The 25,135-nt window shown below is 37.3% G+C and overlaps 1 protein-coding gene across 1 annotated transcript in view; it reads right to left on the reverse strand.

The window, feature by feature from the left end:
* Positions 1 to 25,135, reverse strand: part of DNAJC1 (DnaJ heat shock protein family (Hsp40) member C1) — a 218,669-nt gene that overhangs the window by 23,699 nt on the left and 169,835 nt on the right. The window contains exon 9 of the mRNA XM_007081343.3: positions 6,471 to 6,590. Coding sequence (XP_007081405.2) covers positions 6,471 to 6,590 — 120 coding nt within the window. The remainder of the gene's footprint in view (positions 1 to 6,470; positions 6,591 to 25,135) is intronic.

Raw genomic sequence — 25,135 nt, forward strand, 5'->3', positions numbered from 1 at the left:
ACTAATTCTAGAAGGTTGGTATAACCCTACCTAAAGATATCCAATTAACAAAACATATACATATATGCAAGAATCTTAAATTATTAACTAATCAAATCCAGGTGTTTATTAAAGAAGAGTATTATATGACCAAGTAAAGTCTATCTTGGAAATACAAAGATCCTCATTAGGTCATATGAGAAGAATTGTATGATCATGTCAATTTATGTCAAAAAAGTATTGTTAGAATTTCGTATCTACTCCCGAGCACAATTGTAATGAATTAGAATTAGAAAAACGGAATAAAATTTCCTCAGCGTAATAATATATCTCTTATATCAATGACTAAAATTAAAATTAATGGCCAAACATTAGGTTTTTTTACTATAACGTTGAACAAGAAGTCTGCACTAATCACTATTACTGTAATATGATATTTCTCTGGAATAGCTACGTAATACAGTCAAATAAGAAATAAGATAAAGAAAATGCCAAAGTATATGCAGATGATAGGACGGTCTATCCTAAAATTCTAACGAATTAACACAAACTCTATTTGAAATCAGACCAATATGTAAGGAGGCAATATACAAAAATCAGTGCTGTAGCACTTTTCACTTATTTGGCAGGCAATGATAAAAAACAAATAATAACATCCGAGGCACGTGGGTGGCTCAGTTGTTTAAGCTTCCGCTTTAATTTCCACTCAAGTTAAAGTCCCGCGTTCGTGAGTTCGAGCCCAGTGTTGGGCTCTGCACTGGCAGTGCAGAGCCTGCTTGGGATTCTCTCCCTCCCTCTCTCTAAGAATAAATAAACTTAAAAAAAAAATAACATTCAGTGTTGGTAAGATTATGAGGAAGTGACCTCTCTCATATACTACCATTGGCATTGTGTATTGTTATAACCTCTCTGGAGCCCAATTTTAAAGCCATCAAAAGTCCTAAAAACATCCATATATATATATTTTTTAAGTTTACTTATTTAGAGAGAGAGGGAGTGTGTGTGTGTGAGTGGGGGAGGGGCAGAGAGAGAGAATCCCAAGCAGGCTCCATGCTGTCACTACAGAGCCTGACACAGGACTCAAACTCACGAACCATGAGATCATGTTGTGAGCCAAAATCAAGAGTCAGATGCTTAACCAACTGAGCCACCCAGGTGCCCCAAAACATCCATAGTCTTGAACCAAGCAGCTCTACTTCTAGGAATACAAGCTACAAAAACACAAGTAAGTGGAAAGTAGAATGAAAAAAAAAAGGACAATCCCGTAAAACAGCAAAAAAGGAAGCAATTTAAATGACAATCAGTATGATACTCCTTAATTATATCAAAACAACAAAGTATTCTGTGTTTAGAAAAATGAAGTGTCATGAAAGGTAGCTCATGTTTCATAGTGAAGTGAAAAGGACAGGATACTGATTAATAGTGTTAAAATTACATATACTCATGCCTAGACGAAGACTAAAGTCTATATATAAACATATATGACAAATGTTTATAGAAATAATTTTTATTATGGCTGATGAGATAAATTTTTTTTGAGTGTATATTTATTTTTTAAAGTTTATTTGAGAGTGCGTGAGCACGAGTGGGGGAGGGGCAGAGAGAGTGAGAATCCCAAGCAGGCTCCACACTCTCAGCTCAGAGCCCCACGTGGGGCTCGATCCCACCATCTTGGCGTCCCTACCTAAGTGTACTTTTAAAAGTTTATTTTTTATATGAACGTAGAGTTTTACCAAAAAAGGTCTAATGGTAAAAGTCTCTAGACATATTTAAAGTGCTCTTCAGGGGCATCCGGGTGGCTCATTGGTTAAGCATCCGACTGTTGATTCTGGCTCAGGTCATGATCCCAGGGTCATGAAATCAAGCCCTACATCAGGCTCTGCACTCAGCATGGAGCCTGCTTGGGATTCTCTCTCTCCCTCTGCCCCTCTCCCCTGCCCGTGTGCTCTCTAAAATAAAAATATTTTTCATACACACAGCAATAAACAACATTAAGTGGTGACAGGAACATATGAGATGAAGAACCAAACTATCTAGTGTTGCCTCAACTCTCTAGTAGTTGTGTCACCTTGAACAAAGGTCTCAGCAGTTTACACAACTGTAAAATGGAGATAAATAATGGCTGCCTCTCTCTCTCCCCATGCTGTTGTGAAGGTCAAGTAAAATAAGGAGTGTTTAAATGTTTTAAAAATATAAAATAGCATAAAGATGAATGAGGGAATAACCAATATTATCAGTTAAGACAGTTAAAAATGTTGGTTTGATCTCTTACTGATTTTTGCAATGTTATGCTCATGTAGTGAATGTATAGTTTAGCCATCCTGTTGTGTGTGTGACGTTACTCAATGTTGAGACAGAAATGGTGACGTGGAATGCACATTTACACACCTTTGGCCCAGAAGCCATATTACAGAAAAAGTCTAACCAGGTCAGTAGACAGATTAAGCAATTAATTATGTAATTTTGTCTGATGGGACCCCGAAAGGTCCTATTACTGTCTTCTCTTTCCTTTAAACAGGCAATCAAGTTGCCTGAAATTCTTATTCCAATCATTCATATACTTGGGATAAGAACCTGAAGGCTCCTATTAAAATACATGTGTGTGTTTGGTAACACATTAAATTATCGTCTATTAATATTAGTTTGAAAATTGGTTATTAAGTTAGCTAGTGACTCATGTAGTAGAAGAAAGGGATAAAGGCCCTATTCCTTTCTAAGATTCAAATGCCTTTAAAGGTCTTGAGGTTGGGAAGGTGAGGGAGAGGGACCAGAGGATGAGGTCAGGCCCAAACCAAGAGAAGTGTGCTAGGGCAGGAAGCCTGGTTAAGAGGGCAGGGTCGGGCCTGGTTAGTACTTGGATGGAAGAGGGCAGGGGAGCAGTCCTTGTGATCTTTACAACTCATGTAGGTCTAGCCTAACTCTAAAAGTAATGGCAGTAATATACTTGCCAAAATAATTACTATATATATTAAATACGTAATTACTATGTAGTATATATTTAATTCACTGATAAACTGTAAAGTTTATTTTCTACTGAATAAAATTCCACTTACATATTTTTAGAACTGCCATTACATACGAATCCCAAGAGTATCCCCTCTCTAGCTGTAGCTATATAAAACACACTTGGGAATTTTATGATTTTTCCCTTCTCTTTTTCACGTGCACATGGGGATGCTTATCTAACTACACACCTCTTACCTCTCACTGTGGCATTAAGCTAATTATAAAAGTCTGTCTAAATCTATTCACCTGTTTTTTGTTTGGCTGCCTACCTGGGCCTTTTCCAAGCAGGCAGAAAATCTCCAATCAGTCTGTTATCACAACCAGAATGCAAGAGATTAGTGGCCACAGAGAGAAGCAGAATCAGTTTACATCCTTTCAGGCAAGAGAATGATATTACTTCCCAAGCAAGAAATCTGAGGCTCCCTGACCTTAATTTAGAAAGCCTGCAGTTAATAATCACATTAAGGTTGGTTTTACGTGCCAGTTTTTGTTTTCTTTGTTGTTTTTACAATTTGAGTATCCTTTGTCATTATCAAAATTATCTGCTGAAAGGCATACATTAACGTCTAAAATACTTAATCTGTAATAAAGGAAGTCTTATACTTTTGATATATCTGAGTTAAAATACACTTTGCATTAATTTTTTACAAAGGCAATCACATTGCTTGTGTTTATCCAGAGTAGAATTTAGCAACTTGTTGACTGTGACAATTAATACACTGAAAACTCTTTTAAATTGAAGAATCAAATGGTTTTTCATTGTAATCTGTCAATCCCAATAAAGAATATATAGATCCCACCAAGAGTACACCCTTGCCCCTCCCCGAAAAAAGGTCAATTGTCTCTTGAAGGAAAGAGAACTAAACCCGAAGCTACAAAGTTAGCAAAACAAAAAAACAAAAACGGGTCAAGGAACAGATGTGCAGACCAGGGAGAGTTGGCACAGGTGACTAGGTCAGTAAGAAGAGGTTCTGATGACAGCAAATTGAACTTGGGGTTGTCCCCATAATTAAATACTTAATGAAAACAAATCTAATTAACGCCATAAGCCAAAAAGAACTATAAGTGATCTTCTCAAGCATGGTCAACTTTCACTTGACATTGTACTGAAGGAACTGTATTAGTTCAACCTACTTTAGCTGCTTCAATGTAATTCACTGTGTGTTCACTAAAATGAGTTATCTGAGTCTTCTGACACCTGCTCTCTTTTAGAGAGAGATTTGTGTGTGTTGAAGGGGGGCGGTTATGATGTGAAATGTGTAGTCCAGCTATGAAAATGACACAGAATGAAAATACAGAATGAAAAAAATGCAGATGCTATACTAGAAGAAAAGTTCGTTACAAGGGCATTTTTTGGTGCCAAAAAAGTTTGGGTTTACTAAAATATTTATTTTCAAGGTACTTTTGGTATTATGCAAATAGAATACTTGGAGGGAAAAAAAATTCCCAGAAGTCATGTTTGCTACTTCTATGGTAAAAGGAAAAATATCTATTGCAGACATGGATTCAGTCTCCCCTGGGTAAGTCTAGAAGAAAAACAATGGAAACATATGGGATGAATTTACAAAAGTTTGAAAAGATGTCTTTGCCTATACTAAGACCGCACTAAGACTACTAGGTTATGTATAGATTTTCTAGATTTCTGATACTAATTAGCCATTCTCAAGGCTGTGTTGGTTACATCATGTCTGTTCTTAGCATTTAAACTTTCTCTTTTTAAAAACACAGATACAAATTTAGCCAGATTTTAATGACAACTTAAAATATCACTCTATTCAATTGCCTTTCTTGGGCATTTTTAACTACGAGGTCTCCCAGAAATCTTATTTAAAGGCAGTGCTGCCTTCAAAGGAGACACTAAATTAATGAAACATTCTTTCCCATTAAAACTAAAAGTTTAGGGCCCTTTTAAACCAGTTTGTTTTATAACTTTCTAAAAATTATTTCAGTAATTTTTATTAATCATTATATTAACAGTAGTTGTATAATTACAGGGTCATAGTACTTGAAACCCCCAAAACTATGGAATATCTTTAATTTGGTCAGATATTTACTGCTAAGGCATTATTAATTTATCTTTTACAAGCAACCTAGAAACAAGGTAATAAAATGCATAGCCCACTAACATTCTTAGAAGAAAAGGTATCCTTAAGGTTCTTCTCCAGTTACCTAAGATAATGGGTCTCCTCATGTAACACCAAGAAAAAAAAAAAAAAATGTTACAAGATACTAGAGCTATTTTTTCACATGATGAGACTTTGAAACCAAAATAATGCAAAACATCACATAAAAATTCAGTCTTTTAAATGTGATTTTTAAAAGACCTACATGGTAGTAAAAAATTCATATCTATAATTTAAAATTCTCAAAGCAGCTCCTATCCAAAGGGTAATAAATAAATAAATAAATAAATAAATAAAAAGATTGACGGTAATGTTTTGTAAGTTTGTGTATAAATTAAATAGTGGAAGCTCACTATGAAAAATAACTTTCAGCATTTATATAACAAGCTGGGTTTTTTTTTGGGGGGGGTAGTTGTGTTAATCATTTTGCAGGGTTTTAAAACTGTTCATTATCAAAAGACTCAAAGGTATACTAACAGAATTGAAAAGGACACTTGAACTTTGCTTTCAGTAACCCCTGAAATATTTTAGGTGTATAGGGTTTATTTAAAGTAAACTCGGTAAATTACTGATTTATATGGTAAAGAATATTTACTATCATTTATGAAAATAAGGCTCATACTGATAAAAATAAAAATTTTTCTGAATTTCTATTTAGTACATGTCAGGTACTGTGGTAGTTGCTTTTATAAGATTCTCTGCCCTAAGTTTACTGAATAAAAAGCATCCAAAGTGTTAAATTCAAACCTTCCAGGCAAATACTTAGTCTTTTAAATGTTGGGTATAGGCAGTCATTCATCTATAGATTCATTCACACACATATGCATATTATATGTTATATATATTATATTATATATTTGTTCATATATATAATTTTGTTGTGGTTAAACAAGTTGTCAAAATGGATAGTAGGTACCATCCTTGAAATAAAAAGGCAAACATAAGAATATTGATGATTAAATTAATGCAAACCACCCGATTAAATACCTATAGCAATCTGTTCTTCAATGTTAAAAAGATCCAGCTGAAATATAACTTCTCTAATTCTGATCAGTCTGAGAACTATCTTTTCCACAGCTAAAGGGGTCACTTTAAACACAAAAACCAGCATTGTTTTCTGTGGTTAGGTTACTGTAGCTTAAGTCTCTAAACACTAGAATTCCTCACACAGCTGTTAATTGTGGACCAGGGGACTGGCTGACATCTGCTTCTTGCTTATTTCGTTAATGGTTCACTTCCAGGTCCTAAAAGGATTGTAGCCTTTCTCCGAAGAGAATGTCGGATGCATCTATGTCTGTCTTCTACATAGTTGGCTTGTTCTGGTTTGTCACTCCCATACAATGCAAATCTGAGTGAACTCACATCTGTCACCGATCGACCCAATTCGTGGGCAATCTTTTCCCATCGACCTGGGGTCCCTCCTGGGAACTTAACCATACTTCTTGTCAGCTGGCTGAGGTCGTCTTCTGTCCATTCAGGTGCCTGCAAAACATTATAGAAAAAGATAATTTAGAGAACGTTTGCCAAAACATTTAATAAGCCTGTGAAACAAACCACTGGCAATTTGTTTTCTACAAAAACAGTATTAACATGTGTCCAGTAGTTTAGATAAAGCTTTGAGTTGCATATTTAACATTAGAATGCAAAGCTCCAGCAGCCTTTTAAATTTTCCTATGTATACGAAATAAGAAAGCAGAAATATTGTGAAGTCAGGCTTTTGAAGACACTAAAAAAAGCAGTTTTGCATTAAAGTAGGAACGACTCTCAAAGACTATGAAATGCATTGTGTGTCACTGCTGCTCTCACAGATGCCTCATGTAAGGTCACTATAAAAGGTCTTCAAGTTTTAAGAAAAATTATGCTTTGAAGAAAACAAAACACCTTATAAGCGAAGATGAAAAGGTGAACAAGTAAATGTGCTGATTTAGAATCAGAACTGAGACAAAGATAGTTTTTGTTCATTCTGCGTAACACTATTTCATTCTAAAAATCGTGCATTTCCAAAAAGTTTAGCTTCTCAAACGTAGCATTTTAATAAACTTGGAACAGAAATAAAATGAGACATGCCTACGACCAAGACTTAAGCCATTTCAAGTCCAAGCAAGCAACACTTCATTTCTGAGAAGGTAAATAGCTTCTAAAAGTTGATCTGTTAAACCGAGTTACAAAATAACCGAAAGATTATAAAATCTTTTTTCCAAAAGCAAAAATTCTAAGAGCAAGCATATTCTCTGCATTTTATCAGCACTACTACTTGGTCAAACCTAAAGCTGAGCAAAGCAAAAGAACCTACCACTGAGGAACAAATAACCACGTTACAGTTGTTTTACATGAGATTTTAGCACGAAACTAGTCCCTCCCAGAGGCTGCAGCCACTCTGGTATTAAACAATACTCTAGGAGTCAGCAGAGAAATGGAGGAAGCCCACCTTATTTTCCTTAATTAAAAAGAAAGAAACAAGAAAGAAGGGAACCTTGGAGACAAATACCTTTTCTAATCACCATTTCCGATAATGAACAGCATACATCAGGCCGTTTGCATTACAGAACCGTCAGCACAGAACAACAGTCAGAGGTGAGTGACCCCAGGGACGATCTCCACAGCTACAGCAAAGCTTCTCCCTGACACTAATCCTCGCTGTCATTCTCCCACTGTGCTCTAACCGCACTGACATCCGCCTGCCTCACTGCAAGCTTAACGGGGCCCTTCCTGACTTTTTACTGTCTCCCCCAATCAATGGTTCAAGCGTGCTCTTTTCACCATGTCCAAACGGCAGCTTCACTCGTAATCAAAGCGCACTGCCCCTGTTAAAGGGCTTTCCGAAAGGCTCTCCCATTTGCATTCATTTGCAAAGCAAACTACTTTTATTCACTTTGTTCTGCTATCAAGAATGTTCCCTGAAGCAGATAAATTGGCATAAATACAACCTGCCACTTAAGAGTCAGGAAATAATAGCCAATAGTAGGGAGGATTTTATCAATCATTCTATTTTGTATCCACTAAAAGCTGAAAGCCTCAAACATATTCATCAGTACAATCCGTACGATACAGGCATAAATTCACTTCTATAAAAAGGTAGCCCACATTGGGTATGGTCAGAATTTCTTTGATATTTAATGAATATCAGAAATCTAATGCTCCTTATCAGATAATTTGAAAATTTACACTGAAGCTTTTTTCTTCTTGCTTGTTTTTCCCTTTATTTAGGGGAAAAATTCATACTCAGATATTAGAGGGACATAACTGGATTTTCAAGGAAATACTTTTCTTTCTAAAAAGCCGAAACATTAATGAAGTAATTCTTTAAAATAATTCCAATTTTTAGTAGATTGGCTTTCCAAATATGCTGCATATATGGACAATGGGCATTAAAAATCAATCAGATTTTAATTCTTTGTTAATAAGATGAGTGTAAAAGAACAGTGCCACTTTTTTTTTCCCTGGGAAGGGAAAATTTTAAGTATTTGGACTGGTATTCTGAAAAATCATCTACTGCTAGGACAGTCTTTCCCTTTAGTTTCCTGGTTATTTCATGGCTGTGATTTTTTTCATTATTAATATAAAAAAACTGGATCGATAATAACTAGGCCCATAATCTGAAATCTTTGAAAGAATCCTTTTAGCAATTCATTATTCTCTCTCCTACAGCTGTAAGGCACTTTGGTGAATGTGTAATTCCTCGGCAATAGTTAGTTGTGTCTTTAGAAGCAACTGAGCCTACTGTGATCCAGCTCCTACAGCAGCCGTGAGGGTGGCCATGGTGTGAATGTATTCTCCTTGTTCTAATCTGGAGCCAACTGTAGCTGTGAAAGTCAAATGAATGCATAAGCATACTGCTTTGCCACTTAAAACCATGTGTGTCCAATATTACTGAGACACTGGGCCAAAAATTCATCTCTACAGTAAAGTAATGGAAGATACCACATGGTGTGGGGACAGCTGTTGTGACTACACCAGCATTCCAATTTTGCATCAGAAAAGCCCCACTCTGGGAATAAATCTCCATACTGAATAAAAAATAAAAAGTAAGTTTTCAAATTATTCGCGATTTTTATGTAATGATCCCCAAATAGATCTCCTAAAGTAAGAGCTCATAGGAAAATTTAAATTGTATTCCCAAATAATATCCCTTTGGGATAGATTTTTGTCGTAAAGCCACATATGTTCAAAGATTTGATGCCTTTGAAAATCCTTACTATTCTTGGGGGATAGGAGTTGGAAGCTATAGAGGAAAAGCACACTCTATGTTTTGAGTAACTCATATGCACCTTCCCCCTCACAGCTGGAGACCATCAAATGTTAATTACCAAGTATCCTGCAATTTATTTGGTACTGAAACTTAGGGCCAAATTAAAAGAAATTTATATGGGCTTATTTATTATATTTTCCTATTGTAAGGACAAAAGATCCATTTCTATCTAATAGTAAAACTCACTCACTAATGAATATTTCTATCCACATGACCTACTAATGACCATTATTTATGTAACTATAAAACTTACAATTTTGGATTCAACAGTTTTTAGTAGATTCAACTCAATTCATAAATTCTACCTAAGAAATAATGTCCTTGTAAATACCATCACCCAGTTAAAATATCAGATATTATCAGATCTAATAATGTATACCTAGTAATATGGATGGCAAATCTAATAATCTACCTTCCAAATCCACATTCTATACTGACTTTGTGTTTCAGAATGTATATTTGACTTTCACCTATACAGTTTTCCTTTCCAACTTAAAAATTGAGCATTTACGTGCTCTTGACTATATATGTGGACAAATTGTATGTAAAAGAAAAAACCCAGGGGTGCCTGGGTGTCTCAGTCAGTTAAGCTTCCGACTTCGGCTCATGGTTCTTGAGTTCGAGCCTCACATCAGGCTCTGTGCTGACAGCTTGGAGCCTGCTTCGGATTCTGTGTCTCCCTCTCTCTACCCTACCACGCTTGTACTCTCTCTCTCTCTCAAAAATAAATATTAAAAAAAAAAAAAATTAAAAGCTTATCTCTTCAAATGTTTTTTCACTCTTAGGAAGTGAAACTCTTCTTTAAAGAAAAGCTTGTAACTCATCCCAAACTGTTGTTCTAAGGCTGTGACCCTTTACCAGTAATCGCTTCATGTTGTGCCCAGAAAGGTCTCCTCATCTATGATTTAGCTACCTTCCCAGAAAGAGGTCTCCTCTGGACCAGCAATCCTAAAGTGTGATCCATGTGCTGGTGCCAGCCTGCAACCAGTTTGTCACCAATCCATGACCAAGTAAGTCCAGAAACTTCGGGTACGGATTAGAAACAGCAAATTAACGCTGCTGCGACAACCAAGTATGTGAGCAGTAAACTCTTCTTTTAAACAATATAAGACGGTGAGATGCTGTCAGACTACCATGATGGGTCACGTGAAGTGTGGGCACAATAGGACTACAGGTGGGTCAGCAACAGATGGAAAGAAAAATATTCTACACCTGGTTCTTTACTACAGATAGTTTGAGAAACTTTGCCCAAGACCATGCATACAGTTCAAATTTCTTTTTACCTCCTTTTGGGGGAAGCAACAGTAAATAAATCCCTCTTGAGAAACGGACCCAAGGATGTTTGATCCTTTAAAAACTATTTTATGCCACTAAGTGTTGTGGTGATTTGACACACAGTGAACGATGATACTCTGGGATTACTCTGGGATAGGAAACAGCAAATTGTAAAGGGCTTGCGGCAGGAGCATGTCCAGGATGCTTGAGGAATAGTGAGATGAGCAGGGAAGCTGGCGCAAAGCAAGCAAAGGGGGCAGGGAGAGGAGAGGAGGCCAGAGAGGTAAGAAGATAAAATCATATAAGGCCTGAGAGGCCACTGCAAGGACTCTAGCTCATTTACTCTGCATGATACATAAAGCTACTGGAGGGATAGTTTTAAACTGAGGTATAATTACAGACATTATATTCGTTCCAGGTGTACAACACAATGATTTGATGGGTTGGAACGGCATGGGTCCCCTTATACACGGATTTTTTTTTTTTAATACAGTACAGTCCTGTAAGTGTATTTTCTTTTCCTTATGATTTTAATAACATTTGTTCTCTAGTTAGTTAAGTTTTTGGGGAGTCAAGTTATAAGTGGGTTTTCAACTGAGCACAAGGTGGGGGTGAGTGGGTTGGCACCCCAATCCCCGTGTTGTTCAGGAGTCAACTGTATTAAGAAATGATCACGGTAAGTCTAGTAACGTTTGTCACCATATATAGTTACAGTATTTTGTTTTCTTGTGATGAGAACTTTAAAGATGTACTCTTAGTAACTTTCAAATATGCAATACAGTATTAATTATAGTTGTCATGCTATAAATTACATCCCAGGGCTTATTTCTTTCTTTATATGAAAAAGATTTTTTTAAGATTATTTCTTTATCTTTGCGGGGGAGAGGGGCAGAGAGAGAGGGAGAGAGAATTCCAAGCAGGCTCCATGCTGTCAGCGCAGACCTGACACAGGGCTCAAACCCACGAACCAGGAGATCATGACATGAATCAAGAGTTAGATGCTTAACTACGTCCCCCAGGACTTATTTTATAACTGGAAGTTTGTACCTTTTGATCTTCTTCAGCCATTTCACCTACTCCCTACCCTCCCCCTCTGGCAACAACCAATCTGTTCTCTGTATCTATGAGCTTCGTTTTGTTCTGTTTTAGATTCCAATATAAATGCGATCATATGGTACTTGCCTTACTCTGATTTATTTCACTTAGCATAATGCCCTCAAGGGCTGTCCATGTCATAAATGGCAAGACTTCCTTTTTTTAGTGACTAAATAATATTTTCTTGTGTGTGTCTATGTGTGTATCATATTTTCTTTATCCATTCATCTGTCAATGGACACTTGTGTTGTTTCCGTATCTTGGCTATTATTTACAATAGCTGCAGTAAATGTGGAGGTGCATATCTTTTTGAGTTAGCATTTTCATTTTCCTTCAGATAAATAACCCAGAAGTGGAACTGCTGGATCATACAGTAGTTCGAGTTTTAATTTCTTGAGGAATCTCCATTCTGTTTTCCATCGTGGCTGCACCAATTTGCCTTCCCGCCAACAGCGCCCACAAAGGTTCCCTTTCCTTCACATCCTTGCCAACATGTGTTACTTCTTTGTCTTTTTGATACTACTCATTCTAACAAGTGTGAGGTGATATCTCATTGTGGTTTTGATTTGCATTTTCCTGATGATGAGTGATGTTGAGCATCTTTTCATGTACCTGTTGGCCATCTATAGGTCTTCCTGGAAGAATGTCTATTTAGATCCTCTGTCCATTTTTTAATCATTGTTTTTCTGCTATTGAGTTGTATTGAGTTCTTTAATGTTTTGGATCAGATATCGAATTGCAAATATTTTCTCCCATTCAGTGGACTAGTTTGATGTAGTCCTACTTGTTTATTTTTGTTTTTGTTGCCTTTACTTTTAGTGTCAGCTCAGTTTGGCCTGCTCTTGAATGAATGAATGAATGAATGGTGCCTCATGGTAGATTACCTCAAGCTAAATGCTGTGGGCCTCATTAAGGTCCCCATAGCCAATATTATTGCAGTTACTGACTTTATCCAATTAGCAATTGGTAAATATTTTGCTATTATAGATTTAGTGAATATGTTTTGTTCAGTGACTGTTTCAACAGCCTCTTGACTGCAGTTTATCTCACCTCCAAAATATGGTACACTTCTACCCAACTACCATGGGGTACCTCATCAGCCTTGTCCTCACAGTCTTTAAGGACAAGATCTTAACTACTTCCTGATTCTTTCAGGAAGACAAGTATGACATTACACTGATGACTTCTTCCCATGAGGAGATTCATTTGACATACTCATTCAAGGCAGACAAAGGAGCTCACCAAAATGAAATGGGCCATTGCCTCATACAAAAGGTAATGTCTTGCCACCTTGGTTAAAGTCTTGAAAATTAATTGATATACTGAGAGGGCTGCTCCGCCCATAATGCTGTCCAGAAACAGCTACGGATTCTCTCAGCACCCACAACTTCTTTTAGGCCTTTCTGTATTCTGGAAGAAACACATTTCTCCTTTACATATTTTACTTAAATACTTTTATGCTGTTTGCTGCAAACTGGCTCTTCTTGAGTAGGGTCCCCTTTAGGAAAGGGCTCTAGAACCCATCCAAAATGCAAAATGACAGACACTCCTACTCCTGTTAGTGCCCCCCAGAGACTCCTTCATCGTAGAGAGGTTTTGGCAACTTTCTCTCAGCATCAGAATACCATTTAATACATGTAATAACTTTAAAATGGTAAAACCACAAATATTTGAATTTTGCTAAAATTAAACTTTTGGTCTTTAAAAGAATTTTTTTAACGTTTTTATTTTTAAGACACAGAGAGAGCATGAGCGGGGAAGGGACAGAGAGAGAGGGAGACACAGAATCCAAAGCAGGCTCCAGACTCTGAGCTGTCAGCACAGGGCCCAATGCTGTCAAACCCATGGACCGTGAGATCACGACCCGAGCCAAAGCCGGACGCTCAACTGAATGAGCCACCCAGGCGCCCCTAAACTGTTGGTCTTTCAAAGAAACTATTTAAAAAATGAAATGGAAAGCCACAAAGTAGGAGCAAATATTCCATAACACGTATCAGAAAAAAGATTTGTATCACAATTTATCCATTCTCCTACTGATGGACATTTATTTGGGTAGCTGCTAGCTCTTGGTTATCACATATCATTATTATTATTAAAGTTTATTTATTTTGAGACAGGGCGCATGCACAGACACATGCATGCACAAGTGGGGGAGGGGCAGAGAGGGAGACAGAATCCTAAATAGGCTACGCACGGTCATTGCAGAGCGTGATGCAGGGCTCAAACTCACGAACTGTGAGATCATGACCCGAGCTGAAGTTGGGCACTTAACCAACTGAGCCACTCAGGCACCCCTATCATGTATTATGAATACAGCTGCTTGGACATTTACTTATAATTGTCACAGTGGTCATATGTTTTAATTCTTCTTAGATAAATACCTAGTGGTGGAATTGCTGAGTCATAGGGAAAGTATACATTTTATAAGAACCTACGTAAGTATTTTTCCGAACCAGTTGCACTGTTTTACATTCTAACTTGCAGTGTATGAAGGGTCCCTCCAGGTAGTCACCCACACTTGATATTGCGTTGTTTTAGTTTTGACCAGCCTGGTAGGAATGAAACGTGTTTTATTTTGGTAATAATTTCCAAGATTACAAATGATCTTGAGTATCTTTACATGTATTTATTGACCAACTGAATATCTATTTTTATGAAGTGTGTATTCATGTCTTTTGCTTATACGTTAATTGGGTGAAGAGTTCGTTATGTTTTGTGGACACAAGATCTTTGCCAGAAATGTTTTATGAATATTTTCTCCCATTCTGTAACTTATATTGTCACTTAAAATCCTTTAACTTTTAGTTTGAGATAATTTCATTCATTCATTCATTCATTCATTCATTTATTTATTTATTTAACGTTTATTCATTTTTGAGAGACAGAGCATGAGCGGGGAAGGGGCAGAGAGAGGAAGACAGAATCGGAAACAGGCTCCAGGCTCCGAGCTGTCAGCACAGAGCCCGGCGCGGGGCTCGAACTCACAAATTGCGAGATCCTGACCTGAGGTGAACTCAGACGCTCAACCAACTAAGCCACCCAGGCGCCCCGAGTTTGAAATAATTTCAGACTTCTAGAAAAGTTGTAAAAACAGTATGGAGTTCCCATATGTTCTTAATACAGCTAACTATGATGTTAATATACTTTTATTGAAGTATAATCGACATATAACGTTACATTAGTTTCAGGTCTATAATACAATCATTCAATATACTGCAAATTGTTTACTACAATACGTTTAGTTAAATCAGTCACCACACATAGTTACAGTTTTTTCTTTTGATAAAAACTTCTAAGATCTATTTTCTTAGCAACTTTCAAATGTGCAATACCATATTAACAATAGTCACCATGTCGTGTATTACATCTCTATAATTATTTAATGTTTATTTACTTTTGAGAGAGAGTGAGGCAGAGCACGAGTGGGGGAGGGGCAGAGAGGGAGACACAGAATCTGAAGCAGGCCACAGGCTCTGAGCTGTCAGCATAGAGCCTGATGTGGGGCTTGAAACTCACGAGCCATGAGCTCATGACCTGAGCCAAAAGTGGACACTTAACTGACTGAGCCACCCAGGCCCCCCTATAACTAATTTATTTTAAACTGGAAGCTTATACCTTTTGACTCCCTTTACCCACTGTGTGTATCCTCTACCTCTGGCAACCACCAGTTGGTTCTCTGTATCTATGGGCCTTGTCTTAGAGCTTACCATCTGTGTTTATGTTCAAGTCTTTAATCCATTTTGAATTAATTTTTGTGTATGGTGTAAGATAGTAGTCCAGATTCATTCTTTTGCATGTGGCTGTCCTGTTTTCCCACCATCATTTACTGAAGAGACTTGCCTTTCTTCATTGGATGTTCTTGGCTCCTTTACCATCAATGAATTAACCATATACATGTTGGTTTATTTCTGGGCTTCCTATTTTGTTCCATTCCTCTATGTGTCTGTTCTCATGCCAATGCCATACTGTTTTGGTTACTGCAATTTTGTAATATAGTTTGAAACCAGGCAGTGTGAGGCCTACAGCTTTCTTTCTCAAGACTGCTTTGGCTATTTAGTGTCTTTTGTGGTTCCACACACATTTTAGGATTGTTTGTTCTATTTCTATAAAAAATGCCATTGGAATTTTAATAAGATTGCATTGACTTTATAGATTGCTTTGCATAGTATGGACATTTAAAAAATATTAATTCTTCCAATCTATTAGCATGGTATATTTTTCTATTTGTGTCTTCTTCAGTTTCTTTCATCAATGTTAATATAATAGCATACAGGTCTTTCACCTTCGTGGTTAAATTTATTCCTCGATATTTTATTCCTTTTGTGTGACTGATTTTTGTATTCTGAAACTTTACAAAATTTGTTGATTTGTTCTTAATAGTTGTTTGGTGGAGTCTTTAGGGTTTCTAAAATATATAATACCGTGTCATCTACGCATAGTGACAGTTTTACTTCTTCCTTTCCAAATTGGATGCCTTTTATTTCTTTTTCTTGTCTGCTGTCACAAGCACTTCCACCATTATGTTGAGTAAGAGTGGCAAAAGTGGGCATCCTATTCTTGTTCCTGATCTTAGAGGGAAAGTTTTCACTTTGAGCATGTTAGCTGTTACTGTTGAGTACGATGTTAGTTGAGTGTGATATCAGCTATGGGCTTGTCATATATGACCTTTATTATGCTGAGGTATGTTCCCTCTATACCCATTTCATTGAGAGTTTTTATCATGAATGGATGCTGAATTTTGTCAAAAGTTTTTTCTGCATCTATTGTGATAGCTCTAATCTTATTTTTTAAATGCAGTATATCACATTGATTTGATTTGCAGATGTTGAATTGTCCTTGCATCCCTGGAATAAATCATACTTGATCATGGTGTATAATACTTTTGATAAATTGTTGAATTTGGTTTGCTAATATTTTGTTGAGGATTTTTATACGTTTATTTTGAGAGAGACAGAGATAGTGTGATGGGTGAGGGGCAGAGAGAGGATCCCAAGCCAGGCTCGAACTCATGAAACTGTGATATAGTGACCTTAGCCAAAACCATGAGTCAGATGCTTAACCGACTGAGCTACCCAGGCTCAATCCTCCCCGTTGAGGATTTTCTACATTTATGTTCATGAAGGATATTGGTACTGGCTTGTAATTTTTACTTGTGTTGTCCTTGTCTGGTTTTGGTTTCAGGGTACTGTTTTATTTTTTTGAAGAGTCTAAGTAGGATTAGTATTAATTCCTCTTTGAATTTTTGATAGAATTCACCAGTGGAGCCATTGGGTCCTAGACTTCTGTTTGTTGGCAGATTTTTGATTAACGACTCAATGTCCTTATTAGTAACCAATCTGTTCAGATTTTCTATTTCTTTTATTATTAAAAAATTTTTTTTTAATGTTTCATTCATTTTTGGGGAAACAGAAAGAGACTGTGAATGGGGGAGGGGCGGAGAGAGAGGGAGCCACAGAATCCAAAGCAGGCTCCAGGCTCTGAGCTATCAGCACAGAGCCCAATGCGGGGCTCGAACCCACAAACTGTGAGATCATGACCTGAGCCCAAAGTCTGCCACTTAACCTACTGAGCTACCCATGAGCCCCTCTATTTCTCTTTTTTAAAGTAAGCTCTAAGCCCAACATTGGGCTTATACTCACGATCCCAAGATCAACAGTCATATGCTGTACCAACTGAGCCAGCAGGCATCACTCAGATTTTCTATTTCTTCATGATTCAGTCTTGGTCAGTTGTATGTTTCTAGGAATTTATCCATTTCTTTTAGGTTGTCCAATCTGTTGGTGTATAACTGTTCATACTCTCTTATGATCCTTTGTACTTCTGTGGTATAAGATATAATGTCTCCTGTTTCGTTTCTGATTTTGTGTCCTTTTTTCTTGGGGAGTCTAGGTAAAGGTTTGCTAATTTTGTTTATCTTTCAAAGAGTCAGGTCTTAGTTTCATTGATCTTTTCTATCATCTTTTTAGTCTGTATTTCATTTATTTCCATTCTGATTTTTATTTCCTTCTGAATACTAGCTCAACTTTTTTTTTTTTTTTTCTCATTCTTTGAGATATAAAGTTAGGTTGCTTAACATTTTTCTTGCTTCTTAATACAGGCATTTTTTGCTATGAAGTTCCCTTTTAAAACTGCTTTTGCTGCATCCCATAACTTTTGGTATGTTGTATTTCCATTTTTATTTGTTTCAAGATACTTCATTTCTCTTCTGATTTCTTTTTGACCCACTGCTTGTTCAGCAGCATGCTGTTTAATCTCCACATACTTGTGAATTTTCTAGGACACTTCTTTTATTTGATTTCTAGGATACTTTGGAAATGACTGGTGTGACTTACAAGGATAAGTTATAATATAATGGGAATCCTCCAATTTTACAAGATAGCATGTGATTTGTTCTTGACTATCTGAACTGACCAGTGGTACTACCTACCATGGTGGTAGAAGGCATTCAGGTCAACCTCAACTCCAGGGTTGTTATGGATGACCAAACTGCCACAGATGTTTCCTGTGGGTAAAGGTGGAAACTGTACAATTGGTAATGCATCTTGTGATACGTGAGGGTGGTGGAACTGGCATAAAAATGCTGGTATTCTGGCTACTGCTACTCTGCTCTCTGACCCAAGAGTCATGTCTTCCACCAGTATCCTTGACACTGTGGCTAACTTGTTAGTCTATAAATAGGGTGAAATTTTACACCCTTTACAGCTGCTGACAGTCTATGCCTTTTCATTTTCTTAAAAAGCAGGAGTTTTTAATTTTCATGAAGTACAACTTATTAACATTTTTCTTTTATGGTAAGTGATTTGAGTGTACTATCTAGATCTGTGCCTGTTAGGATGAGATAGGTTCATTGTCTATTTCACATGGATATTCAGTTGTTTCACTATCATTTGCTGAAGACTATTCTTTACCCATCTGAACTGCCTTGATATCATTGTCAAAAAGCAATCGATTGCATTTAATTCAGGACCCTCTATTACACTGATCTACTTGTCTATTGTGTTATTGTGTGCCATATAATTTCCATTATATAGATAAATTTAAGATGTAGCATATCACAATGTGTTTTTTTGCATTAAACCTGTTTTAAATTACAAAGAAATGTTCGATCTATTTAAATTTTATCCCTGCATGTAAAATAATGCCTGATCATGCATGCAAAGGACATAAATCATGACATCTAGTGTTTGTTGTATCCCCTCCCCCCCCCCCCCCCCGCCGTTTTCTTTATGATAATGCTGCTGCGCATGTATCCCTTTGAATTAGTATTTTTGTATTCTTTGGGTAAATACCTATTAGTGCAACTGTTGGATCATAGGGTAGTTCTATTTTTAACTTTTTGAGGAATCTCCATACTGTGTCCCAGAGTGGCTGTACCAGTTTGTATTCCTACCAACAGTGTAAGAGGGTTCCCCTTTCTCCACAACCTCGCCAACACTTGTTTCTTGTGTTGCTGATTTTAGCTATTCTGACAGGTGCGAGGTGACATCTCACTGTACTTTTGATTTGTATTTCCCTGTGTGATGAGTGATGTTGAGCATCTTTTCGTCATGTGTCTGTTGGCCATCTGGATGTCTTCTTTGGAAAAGTATCATTTATGTCTTCTCATTTCTTAACTGGATTATTTGTTTCTTGGGTGTTGAGTTTGAGAAGTTCTTTACAGATTTTGGATACTAACCCCTTTATCAGATATGTCATTTGCAAACATCTTCTTACTTTTTAGTTTTGTTGATTGTTTCCTTTGCTGTGCAGAAGCTTTTTATTTTGGTGAAGTCCCAATAGTTTATTTTTGCTTTTGTTTCCCTTGCCTGAGGAGACCTATTTAGTAAGAAGTTGCTATAGTCAATGTCAAAGAGGTTACTGCCTGTGTTCTCTTTTAGGATTTTAATGGTTTTAGGTCTTACAGTTTGGTCTTTAATCCATTTTGAATTTCTTTTTGTGTATGGTGTAAGAAAGTGGTTTAGCTTCATTCTTTTGCATATTGCTGTTCAGTTTTTCTGATACCATTTGCTGAAGAGACTATCTTTTTCCCATTGGATATTCTTTCCTGCATTGTTGAAGATTAATTGACCGTATAATTGAGGTTCACTTCTGGGTTCTCGATTCTGTTCTACTTATCTATGTGTCTATTTTGTGTGGAAACAGACCAAGTGTCCATCAACTGATGAATGGATAAGGAAGATGTGGTATATAGATATAATGGAATATTATTCAGCCATAAAAAAGAATAAAATCTTGCCATTTGCATTGACATGGATAGAGCTAGAGAGTATTATGCTTTGTGAAATAAGTCAGGTACAGAAAGACAAATACCATCTGATTTCACTCATGTGGAATTTAAGAAACAAAATAAATGAGCAAAGAGAAAAAAAAAAAAAAAGAGAAAGGCAAACCAAGAAATGGCCTCTTATAGAGAACTGATGGTTACCAGAGGGGAGTGGGTGGGGGGGGGGTTGGTTAAGTAGGTGATGGGGATTAAAGAGTACACTTGTGATGAGCACCAGGTGTTGTATGGAAGTATTAGATCATTATACTGCACACTTGAAACTAATATTACACTATATGCTAACTAAATGGAATTTGAATAAAACCTTAAAAAAAAGTTCCTGATAAAGGGAAAAAAAAAGTATTCTGGACAAAATAGAAAAGATTAAGATCCACCTTTTACCAAATCATTTACATATACGTACAAAGACACATATACATATTATATATGTATATACTGTATACATATACTGTACACAGTACATATAATATATATAATATGTATGCATTATATATAATATATATGTATACATTATATATAATATATATTATATATATAATAAATATATATATAAAAACATGTTTTTACTATATTAGTTAGAAAGGAAGTTAGAAAGGAAGACTCTGAAAATGAGCACTGGTAAATTTATATCAGATAATTTATATGCAGTCATTAGTTTCTGTTTTTTATATGATGAAAGGTACAAAAATGCCTTATAAAGGATTATAGTACTGCTCACCGCCTGAAACTTTGCTGTTTTTAGAACAATGCAGAATAGTAAAGTGTAGAAAGTCAGTTACAGGCATCACTATTACACTACTTAGGATAAAGTAAAATCATATTTCAAGACTAACATCGTGTTAGTAGAAAAATTTTAGAACATGACAATGGCTTTAAGACCTCTTGAAAAAGCAGTTAAAACTACTTTTTTAGTTTTGGTGGAAATGAATTAGTCTATCAGCTTGTCAGTCATGCTTTGAAATTCAAGTTCTAAAACTAACATAATTTAAGATTAGAGAGATTAGATACAAGGTACATGGGAAGTAGCCTTTAAAAGTTATTTAGTTTGATTCCCTAAATAAGGATAAGGCCACACTTAATAAAAAATAAATGTATAAAAAAAACCATTATTGAATGCATTAAGGTCTAAATAGCATACTATAAATTCACCTAAAGTATCAAATTCAATGTTTCTTAGTATATTAAGAGTTATGCAACCATTACTACAATCAATGTTAAAACATTTTCATTATCCCCAAGAGAAATGTTTTACCTAGTGTTCCCCCCTCTGCCCCAATCTCCTGAGCCCTAGGCAGCCACTAATCTACATTCTCCCCCCCAAATTCCCTAGTCTGGGTATTTCATGTATACAGTATGTGGTCTTTTATGACTGGCTCCCTTTACTTGGCATGTTTTCAAGATTTGTGTTGTAGCATGTAACAGTACGTCAATTCCTTTTTGTTGCCAAATAATACACCAGTGTATGGATATACCAAATTTTGTTTAGCCAGTCATTGTCTGATGGACATTTGGATTATTTCTACTTCTTAACTATTATGAATAATACTGCTACAGACATTTCATGTATAAGCCTTTGTGTAGACATAGGTTCATTCCCTTGATTAGATGCCTAAGAAGGGGACTGCTGAGTCATATGGTAACTCCATGTTTAACTTTTTGAGGAACTACCAGACTGCTTTCCAAAGTAGCCGTGCCATGTTACATTCACAAGAGTTCCAAATTCTCCATGTTTTTGCCAGTATTTCTCTTATCTTTTTTATTATGACCATCCTACTGGATGTAAAGTGATATCTCATTGCTTTGCACTTCCCTAATGTGAAATACATGTTCCAGATATGCACCTGATAAGGGCCTGGTATCCAGCATACATAAAGAACTCATACTCAACAATAAAACAGGCCAGCAACTGTTAATTAAGCAAGTAGGCAAAATATCCATAAACATTTTTCCAAAGAAGATATACAAATGGCCAATAAGCATATGAAAAGATACTCAGTATCATTAGCTATCAGAGAAATGTAAATCAAAACCACAATGAACCTGAATCTTGTGTCCAATACAGGGTAAGTAATATTTTGAGAAATAAGACTCAAGAATTCAGGGATTAGATCATACAAGGCTTCCACAGACTTCTGAGACAGTGCCAGGCACATAGTAAGCATCTATCAGTGCTTCACATGTACTAAATCATTTAATCCTCAACAATCTAAGAGCATATCACAGAGTATTGAGATATTATAGAACTTGCCTAAGAGCTCACAAATGGGATCCACTACTAAAAAATCCACCAATGGTCCCCATTTCCTATAGGAAAAAGAATCCAAGTTCCTATGCATGACATCTAAAGGCTTGACACCTGGTCCTTGCCTACCTCTCTAGTTTATTTCCTCTTAGTCTCTGCCTCAAACCTTATGTCTCAGATATCCGAAATTACTGGCTGAACATTCAAGCTGTTACTTATCGCTGTGCCTTTTTGAATACATTCCTTCTGCTCAGAACGCAGTATTGTCTACCTAACTCCTCCTCCATTAAGAGTAAGTTTTCTCAGGGGCGCCTGGGTGGCGCAGTCGGTTAAGCGACCGACTTCAGCCAGGTCACGATCTCGCGGTCCGTGAGTTCGAGCCCCGCGTCGGGCTCTGGGCTGATGGCTCGGAGCCTGGAGCCTGTTTCCGATTCTGTGTCTCCCTCTCTCTCTGCCCCTCCCCCGTTCATGCTCTGTCTCTCTCTGTCTTAAAAACGTTGAAAAAAAAAAAAAAAAAAAAAAAAAAAAAAAAAAAAAAAAAAGAGTAAGTTTTCTCAGAGAGGCCTCTCAGGCCCACCCAGTCTGTCCTCACTGGAAAACCTCTCCAGCATTCCTGATTCTCAGGCCTTCAGACTTGGACTGGAATCTGTACCATCACTCTCTGACTCTTAGGCCTTCAAACAGACCTCTCTGGGTATCCAGCTTGCAGACGGCAGATCATGAGACTTCTCAGCCTCCAAAATCACATGTAGGCTCTGGATTTAAAATCAGTGTACATAAAACCGAACAAAATTTTACTGGCTTTGGAGCTCAGGAAGATGGCAGAATGGAAGAAACCTGAGCTCACCTCCTCCCACATACTCATCAAAGCTGCAACTCAATGTAGTGTAACTCACTCTGAAAATGACCTGGAGACTAGTAGAACAGCTCTCCCATAGCTAAAGAGACAAAGAAAAAGCCACATTGTGAAGGGCAGGAGGGGCAGAGAGTTGGTCAGGAACCAACCCCCCAGTAAGGTGACCCATAAGTGGGAGAGAGAGCACAGGCACAGGGGTCCTCCCTGAGGACTGAGAGGATCAGGCCCCACACTGGGCATCCTCTGCCTTGGGAATCTGTACTCTGAAGACAAGCCGCCATAATATCTGGCTTTGAAAATCAGCAGGATTTAACTTGGGGAGAACCAGAGGGGGATAGGAAACTCAGCATAGCATAGTTCTTCTTCTCAGGCAACAGTCTGAAAAGCTCCTGGGTTATACATGAGGTAAATTTATTGACTAATTTCAGCACATGTGCGCATGTGGCAGGGATCGGTAGGAACTCTTAGGGAACGGAAGTGCTGGCGGGCACAATTTTTCTTGCTCTCCTTTAGCCCAGCTGGCCTGACATTGACTGGAGCCAGTTCTGACACACTTCATCTATACCACGATAGCACTGCTTGTCCTTCTCTCGTATTCCCCTGTGGACATGTCCCATTTAACCTGCTCGCCCCTCCAGGTGCCCTTCCAAAGCGGCTCCTGCCCTGAGGAGTGGTGGGCAGCTCAGCCCGCCAACATGCCCACAACAATTGCAACCGGGGCCCTCAGACAGGGGGTCTGGGTGCTGAGCCCACCTACCAGTGTGCACACAGTAGCCACGGCTGGTCCTCGCAAGCAGCTGAGCTGGGGGCTAGCCCCACCCACCAGTGCGCCCAAAGTAGTTGCAGCCCAGTCTCAACAAGAAGCCACGTGCAGCCCACACAGGGGACACCTCTGGAGTGCCTGGTTTTGATAACCAGGGGAAGTGTGCTCCTGGGCCCCACAGGACGCCTTCAATACAAGGCCACCGCCTGCAAGACTGGGAGCTATACCTGGTCTGATACATAGAAACAAACACACAGAATCAGACAAAATGAGGTGACAGAGAAATAGATGTCAAATGAAAGAACAAGATAAACTCTGAGAAAAAGAACTAAATGAAACAGAGATAAGCAAATCTACCAAAGAGTTCAAACTAATGGTCATAAAGATGCTCACTGGACAAAGCAGTAGAGTGGAAGAACTCAGGAAGAACTTCAACAAACAGACAGAAAATATAAAAAAAGAACCAAAAAGAGCTAAAGAATACAGTAACTGAAATACAATATATACTAGAGGCAATCAACAGCAGATTAAAGGATGCATAAGAACAGATCAGCAATTTGGAAGATGGGGTAGTGGAAACCAAGTTGAACAGCAAAATGAAAAAAAGAATTACAAAAAATTATAGGCTAACAGACCTCTGGCACAACATCATGCATGATAACATTTGAATTACAGGAGCCCCAGAAGAAGAAGAGAGAGAGAGAAAGAGGCAGGAAACTTATTTGAAAAAAATAGCAACTGAAAACTTCCCTACCCTGGGGAAGGAAACAGATATTCAGGTCCAGGAACCCCAAACAAGATGAACTGAAGGAGGTCCACATCAAGACACATAAAAATTAAAATGTCAAAAATTAAAGAGAGAATCTTAAAAGCAGCAAGAGAAAAAGAACTAATTACATACAAGGGAAATTCCACAGGGCTATAAGTTGAGTTTTCAGCAGAAACTCTACAGGTCAAAGTGGTAAAAGGTAAAATCCTACAACTAAGAATACTCTGACAAGGTTATTATTCAGAGTTAAGGGGAGATAAGGTTTCCCAAACAAAAATTAAAGAAGTTCACCACAACTAACCATATGAGAAATGTTAAATAGACTTCTTTAAGCAGAAAAAGAAGGGCCATAACTAGAAGGCAATTATGAAAGGAAAAAATTTCACTGGAATAGGAAAGGTAGTAATCGCTTATAAAGTTAGTTTGAAGGTTAAAAAACAAAACCAGTAAAATCATTTATATCTAAAATAATTAGTCAAGTGATACAAAAAATA

This window comes from Panthera tigris, chromosome B4, assembly GCF_018350195.1.
Source record: "Panthera tigris isolate Pti1 chromosome B4, P.tigris_Pti1_mat1.1, whole genome shotgun sequence".
Taxonomy (NCBI): Eukaryota; Metazoa; Chordata; class Mammalia; order Carnivora; family Felidae; genus Panthera; species Panthera tigris.